The 8,334-nt window shown below is 31.6% G+C and overlaps 1 protein-coding gene across 4 annotated transcripts in view; it reads right to left on the bottom strand.

Annotated features, from left to right (window-relative positions):
- The window catches only part of LOC106459728 (MMS19 nucleotide excision repair protein homolog), a 94,001-nt gene that overhangs the window by 14,422 nt on the left and 71,245 nt on the right, over positions 1-8,334 (bottom strand). For all 4 annotated transcript variants that reach the window (XM_013919383.2, XM_022386266.1, XM_022386267.1 and 1 more), the window contains exons 18-19: positions 7,819-7,927; positions 2,378-2,737 (exon numbers count right to left, since the gene is read on the bottom strand). In XM_013919383.2, coding sequence (XP_013774837.2) covers positions 2,378-2,737; positions 7,819-7,927 — 469 coding nt within the window. The remainder of the gene's footprint in view (positions 1-2,377; positions 2,738-7,818; positions 7,928-8,334) is intronic.

Here is an 8,334-nt window from a genome sequence, read left to right as displayed (position 1 = left end):
AACCAGCTCACTAGTTCTCCTTATTCATTTATTACAAATACACTACTCACAAAAATTAAAAGATAATGAGTTTTTTTTTAAATTTATATATTTTTAGATTATCAGTCTTTTTTCATATTTAGCATGTTTATTGTAGAGAATTACACAATTTTTACCTAGAGTTTACAAGTTTATGTACCAATGATTCCTTGCCTTTATGAGAAATGATACAAATTCTACAAAGCAAAAGGCTAGTTTTGATTGATTGGAAAAAAATCTTTCCTGTTGATATAATGCTAGGTTTATAGAATATTTTGCTGATATTGACTTTTGCAAGGAGCATGCAAGCTGTTAGAAACCAATTACATGAAACTAAAAGTTAGCAGCTCTGTCACACTGCTAAAGGAGAGCCACAGGTCATAAGGGTTGTTCTGTCGCAATCTGTGGTCACCAGATTGTTGTGCAGTTAACAGGCCACAATAGAATACACCAGGAGGCCATGTCAGGGTCACAGAAGGGCTACAGGTGCAGTAAACAACCAATATCTATGGAATTTAGCCCTCAGAAACCATGTCAGCAGTGTTAGTGGCCTCAGGAACAAGCTTCAGCAAGCCACTGTTGTGCTCAATGGTTAGGAACACGTTAAGAATACCAGTTAGAGCACCTGTCCCAACCCCAAGGTACTGAACAGTCCGGCTGGCAGTTGCCCAGGAACATGTTACCTGGGCCCTTCATAATCGGATCCCCGTACTGTACTCAGATGAAAGTAAGTTCTATGTATCTTCAAATGATAGACATTTGATGGTCTGGAGACACTGTCCACCATGATGAATTGAGGGGGTGGGATCTGCATGCAGGGGCATACAGATCTCTAGGTAGTGCATGGAGGGTCTGTGACAGCAAGATGTTATGTGGATGACATCCTGCAACCTATTGTTCACCTTTTTTGCTGGTGCTGTTGGAGACGAGTTAAATAGGATAATCCCAGTCACCACACTACCAGGATCATGCAGCAATTATTGCAGGATGAAGGAATAGAGGTATTGAACTGATTTGATAAGTCACCAAACCTAAATCTCATTAAGCATGTATGGGACTTGTTAGGGAGAGCAGTTATAGTGTGTGCACAACCCCAACATACTAAACAGCCCAGCTGGCAGTTTCTCAGGAACATGTTACCTGGACCCTTCAGAAATGGATCCCTGTACTGTACTCAGATGATGCCTTGAGAGGGGCATCTGCATGCAGGGGGCATACAGATCTCTAGGTGGTGGATGGAGGGTCTCTCACAGTAAGATGTTACGTGGATGACATCCTGCTACTTATTGTTCATCTTTTTATAACTACAACAGTATGAGGAACAGATGCAGAGAAGTCATTAACAATAAGAGAACCTACCAGTTATGAACTTTTATCTTAAGTTATTTTTCTTTGATACTTGTGCAGCCTAATATTGGCATTTTTCATTAAATTTGCTTTTTTGTTATTTGATATTGCTTACCTGTGATATTTTAAATAAATAATTTTGTCAATATTGAACATCTGTGTTTTTTCTTCAACTTAAACAAAACAACATATTAAAACCTCATTATCTTTTAATTTTTGTAAGTAGTGTACTAAGACAAGCCTTAAAGAAAAGATTGTGGAAACCCAAACAAGTTGTTTTCTCTGCAGTGCCAGTGGTATCACAGCTTTACAAACCAAGAATAAGAGAACTGACTTTGTGGATGTTTTTAAGAACAATAAACCATAAAGAGTGCATAAAAAAACACTTAATGACATATCCACAATGAGTCAAAATAGAAGAAATTCATTGCTATAAATTTACATGCTATAAAAAAGGACCTTACCTTATGTTAATTTTACAATACATTAATAAATATTTACAATCTTTGCCACTAAGTCTGAACAACAATTATCAACACCAGAAAAAAAAGGTTCTTCAGCAAACCACCTTCATATTCTTTGAAAGTCATGAACCAAAAGTATTCAAGTGGCTTGAAGCATGATACAGAGTTCATATTTCAGAAATGAAAAATCTGCTTCTTGGTCCATGAACAAGAAAATAAGACGTATCCAGTACATGAATATGACTTAGAACATTTCCATTTGTAGTGAAACAAAATAATATATTAAAAACAAAAAAGTAATGAATTATCCAACACAACTGATCACAATCAATACTGGATACAAAACTGTGATACATTACCATAGTCAGATTCACTGAAGTTAAAACCAAAGAACCGCTGCCAAATTACAAATGACTTTAGATTAGTAAACACACAAAAGATTATTGTATCATAATCCAACAGTTATGTATATGATTGCTGTAACTGGAACATGTAATTAATACTTACCATGTGTAGAATTTTATCTAATATGTTGGTCTTGTGCTTACCTTTTCTATAAGATATTCCATCTGGGAATCACCTCTTAAAACTAATGCCTTTGTTAGCCAGGACCATCCTTTCACAGCAGATTCTCTTGCTTTCTGCTTTGTAACATTTTCAACTGTCATTATTAACTTTTGTGTGATTGTATCTAGACAAATAGAAAAATTGGCACCTGCTTCCATCTTATTAATGAGAGCAGCAACACACTGCGAGGCTGTGACAGATACATTTGAGTCTTCTGATATCATGAGGTCTGAGAGAATCTGCAATAGCTCCTGCTGTTGAGGAATGATAATATCTGTTCTAACGTTACACACAACTGCTCGAAACAGAGTCAACACAAGATGCTGTTGTACAGACTCAGCCTACAAAATATTAAATTGCAGGTGAAAATTATGACTAGAACATTGAAATTAGGCTTCTTATTTCTAGTTATATATGTATTAAATAATTTAATTTTTTATATATTAGAAGCTAAGTCCAATTTCTTAGTACACTGAGTGATATGTTATAAACCTCATTCATATCTACATAAAAAGAATTACATGTAAATTAACCATCTTCTGCATCAGCAAGACTTACTTTTATTCCACATACTCAGTTCAATGCATTAAGTTAAAAACAGTGATTCGTTGTGTATAAACAATAATTAAAGATGTGAGTGCATGGTATAAGACACAGCAGGATTATGGACATGTATATTATTGTCATGCGGAACTTCTGTGATACTTGCTGTTAAGGTTGAAAAAGCCAAAGTTCTATTTTATATAGATATATATACCTGGTAACATGGGTAAAGTCAAAGTTCTACATGTTTTATACCGATTAAGATGGGTCAAGCCAAAATTCTATGTTATATATATACCTGGTAACATGGGTAAAGGCAAAGTTCTAGATGTTTTATACCAATTAAAATTGGTCAAGTCAAAGTTATACATGTTCTATGCTTGGTACATAGACAGATCAAGTCAAGGCTTTATATATTCTATGACTGTTAATAAGTATTACATACACTTTTTAGTTTACACATTTTTCTTAAAACTAATTATGTTATAATGCTAAGAAAGATGAAATAGTTTTGTACACGATGACATTCTGATCAACAGTTGTATTTTTATGGGATTGTCTTTGCAGCACTCATTTTATATTAAAATGCTCAAAATGCAAATTAGATGAACTTCTATGTTAAGGCAACCATATTCCATAATTAAAGATTTGTTTTTCCACAAAAACTGTATACAATCATGAAAACTTCAATAGTCTTTCATTTTATAGAAAAGATGAGATATACCTATTTGAAGGATGTATGACAAAATAAAATCCACATTTTATAACACAGCACTTTTTCCACAAGTGGTTTGTTTTGAACATTTTCCAATACTCGAGATTAAATATTTTTATAACTGTATTTGTATCTAGCTTATTCTCCACCAAGAAACTTCTTCAACAACAAAGAATGTGCCTCAATTAAATCATTATATTTTGAGAAAAAGTACCTTTAGCATGGCGTTTTGTATTATTTTCACACTGTCTCAGAATGGGTCAAATTAGCCAAATGTAAATATGTAGGAAGTACAAAAAGATACAAGTAATTAATTCTAAGTATACACGAGTGAAAGCAATGGGGAATGTGTTATAATGCTTAATACCAAGGCACATCAGATTGGCTGAGATACCACAGTCATAGCAGTGGTCTAGGTGCTAAATTAAGAGCCAAAACTTGGCATGTATATTGTTAGAATAATAAAATACTTTAAAAAGTTTATTTCTTGTATCAGTTACTAATATTTAATAACTAAACCTTCCTAGGAAATGTCTTCTAGTACCTAGTTATCACAACTAAATATGCCACCTTCTTGAAAATTGGTATTATTATAAATCAATTATAGTGAATCAGCTTGGCAAAGCTATTAATAGTAATATTATTAATATTTCACACAGTGAACATTCATAGATTCAGGAACATTTTTAATATGCCTAAATAAAGTAATGCTCTTTTTAGGGTGTGCCATCCACACAAAAGTCACTCATGAGAGTTCATAACAGTCAAAAATATCTTATGATGCATTAGTTTTAAAAAGTTTATTCTTCAATATCTCAACATCAATCATAATACATAAATGATTATCAATCCTGTTCTATAGTAATAAGACCTATATATGTTAGCGACCTGCATGTTTTCACCAGTGGGACAAAAATCATGACTAGTATTAATATTAAGGTTATTTAATAACCTTGATATATGCATTACATAAAAGAATGTGTTTTTAGCTTATACAGCTCACATTAAAGCACATTTCTTACTGCAAAAATAAGTCTTTTAAACTTGACAGTCTAGAACAAAAAAGAAAAAAATTCCAGTACCCCATTCCATCACTAGCCCTTGTCTAGCATTGAAATACGATATCTATGCTATTTATTAGTATTCAACTTTTTTTTTTTATAATAAGAGTATTAAACCACTAAATATTGATAGTAACAGCAATTTTGTTGTTCACTGGCATATTTTTGTGGATACATCATGCATTACAAATTCTATAGCCATTTTTTTTACAGAGTGCAATGATCACTGCTGCTAGTAATGATGTACAATTCAAACCAAAGAAATTGAGCCAGCAGAAGCTTTAATAAACATTGCTTCATATTTAACAGCAGTATTAAAATATTATTCCTCATAAAATAATCTTTACTTTGATATGATAGATGTGAAATTAATTACTGACTATTTTGTTAATTTTGGAATGGAAATATTTGAAAATAACTTTCAACTAAAACATCAAAGGCAAACTGTACCAAATGTTGTATGAAAATAAAGTCATGAATGTAACCCTCCTGTAGAAAATGATGATATAATTGTATTTTGTATAGGAAAAGAACATTTTTTTTTACACAAAATACTGCTTACTGAAATAGTAGATAAAATATGCTGTGGTCAGTTTCAAAATCAGCATCAGAGACATTATTCAGAACATAAACACAAAGACTGAAAGAGAAGGTCCTTTATTTGTATATTATTCTGTTGAAAATAAATATGAGGGGCATGGTTATACAAGCCCTGGAACAATCTTGGTCAGGAGTTGAGAAATATGGATTAATCAGAAAGATAAACATTTACTACTAAATCCAAATGGCTGTAGGGATGTAAGGTGGTACAAGAGCATGAACTGGTATGATTTCTATATAGTGTTTGACATCAATAACCTCACAAACTAGCAAATTTCTAGAAAAATTGAGGTTGAAAACTTTTTTTATAGTTTATTAACTACACCAACCTCTTAATGGTTTGTAGTGTTGCAGGAATAATGAAAACAAGTACTGATCTTTAACCTTATAAGAATGAAATTGGTAGATTTGACTAACTACGGAACTGTCAAAGTAATACGTACTGTAAATCTGAATTTATTAAGTGCATCTTCACAAAAATTGGCAAGCTTTTAGTAAACATTACAAGTCTGTAGACAAAAAATACTTTTTTTAATAAAGTGTATTTCTATAAAAGATTTAAATGTGAATTTCTGAAGCCTGTATTGAGTCACTTTGAGTGAAAAATTGAAGATGTCAGAAAAACACATAGGTACAAGAAGTCTTAATATAAAGTGATAAAAATCCTATAACCCAAACACTTTCAAAAGGTGGACCTTTCTTCTTCATCTTACAGTTTCATATTTCAGCTGCAGAATTTCTAGAACTTCCCAAATGAATATCAAATATTTCTTCAGTAAAACTTTATATTTTATTTTTTCCACCCTAACACAAACTGTAGAGAAATAATCAATGTACAGTGAAATGAAAAGTTTAAAAATGTGACATAAAATTAATAATAGCATTTTTTCCTTTGCAATAACTGCAGTATTGATCTTAACAGTTTGAACTGTGAATTTTTTTTACATCTGTTTCTTTTTAATTTTATGGTTTTATAGATGTACCTTGTCACTATTGGATCAGTAATCCATGGGATCTACAGCAACAAATCACAGCAGAGGCCCATTAGCTGTTTCTTATAGAGCTAATATGAACAGAAGTAATCTGGTGTTATGTTTCACAGCATAATTTGTGTAATTTTAGACATTTCATTTTACTTGAGTGTTGTTAGGCTAAGTCAAGAAGTTTATATTTTTACATTTTAGTTACTTTAGTTAAACAAATACTTAATAAAAAATACATATAAAAAACAAGGATTTGTAGTACTCAGTGTACAAGATTGTTTGAACTTGAGTAAAGATATGCGACATTCATGTAGCTTTCAAATATGCATTTTAGAACAAAAAGTATATATCAGGCATTAGAAAAGGATGTTCCAAAATTACTCTACTTTAACGAGCTTTCTAAGCTATCAATTGGTTAAAAATTCTGTTACTTTTCAGAGCACCAAATCTGATCAGTATGAATCCATCAATTCTCATTGACTAATGGCTCATTGTGGGAAAAACCTAATGCAGAATTGTAAGATTTGTGTAGAGGAAAATTTGTTTTTTCTATTCGTTATATATATATATATGTCCATCAGTCATGTAAAGCTGATTAGCAAACAATCTCAAAAATCAGAGAGAAGGGAGGGGATTCTCTGGTAATTAACAAATTTATTGAGATTTTAGTGTTAGCTAAATCAAAGAGAGTAGAATGTTCTAACTTTAGATTCTTACTTGTAACTTATACAGTGGGTGTTTATAATTGGTTGAAAACTGAAGAAGCTTATCTTAGTAGTTAGAAGATTTTGAAATGGAGAAATCAGAGCTCAGACACTTCCTGTGACACTGAAAAATTATGTTTGAATTTTTTTTTTAAATCTTTATATTTGAAATTAAGAAGTTAAAGCTTAGATAATATAAAAACTTGAATTATAAAATCAGTTTTTATGCTAAGTTTATTTACATACATTGACAACAAAATTGTGTAATTACATTTTGAATGTGATACTGTAATACATCATCACATGCTCATTTCAACCCTGTTGTACAGAGACAGTTAATTACAAATGGTTTGGAAGAAAAAGAAAAAAAATACTATTTCCATTTTACTTACAAAACATCCTGAAAATGAACAAACTTTCACCAAAACATATAGATACTTTATTGCTTCCGGTGTAATGTAGAATGATATATGTTTCTGTGCTTTGGAGGTTATATTGACATAGATATAGAAACTTCTGGCAAAACGACTTTTGATACAAATTAAGTTAACCCCAAACATCCTGTCCAGTTGAACTGGCTGATGATTTTAGCATGTAGCAATTGCTTAAAAGATTGAATTAAAAATTACTGTTTTCTAAAATAACTTTTTAACAATAATATACCAGAATAAATTCATAAAATTATGAACTTTAACCACAATATGGTATGGCACTTATTGCTTTCTCTAAATACTAGTTTTTTTAAAAATAGTTTATATTTGCTAATTGAGTGTATCAAATACAATAAAATTTGTGTAAAAAATCCACTTTTTCTACCTGGTAAAGATTTCCAATATTTAAATCATCTCCATTTCTTCCATGAAATTTAGATGTTGTTCCCTGTAACACCACTTGTACCAAAGCTGACATGACTGCTGATCCTAAACTACAAACACAGGTTTTAGTATTGTTAAATTATGTAAGATTGACATTCTAAAAATGCATCATCAAGCACATAAATACATATTAAAACTATATACACAACGTGGTCACAAGTAAGTAGACACCACCTTTTCAGGAAAAATTAAAATTTTCAGTCATATTCACATGAATTGATATATTTATAATTCAATTAATATCTAGTAGATCTTCCTTTTGCTTCGTGAAGTTCGTTGATCCTTTGGGGCATCGTGAGAATCATCTCGTCAATTTTAGAATGTGGGATTTTCACCCACTCTTGCTTCAAAACTTGGAGTAGATCCCTCTTCGAAGTTGGTTTTTTTGGTTGTTTCTTGACTTGCCGGTCGGTTATAGCCCAGAGGTTTTCGATGGGGTTCATGTCAGGAGATTGGC

Source organism: Limulus polyphemus, unplaced genomic scaffold (assembly GCF_000517525.1).
Source record: "Limulus polyphemus unplaced genomic scaffold, Limulus_polyphemus-2.1.2 Scaffold654, whole genome shotgun sequence".
In the NCBI taxonomy this organism is placed as follows: domain Eukaryota; kingdom Metazoa; phylum Arthropoda; class Merostomata; order Xiphosura; family Limulidae; genus Limulus; species Limulus polyphemus.
Note: the sequence above shows the minus strand (reverse complement) of the source record. Positions and strands in the feature narration are given on the sequence as shown.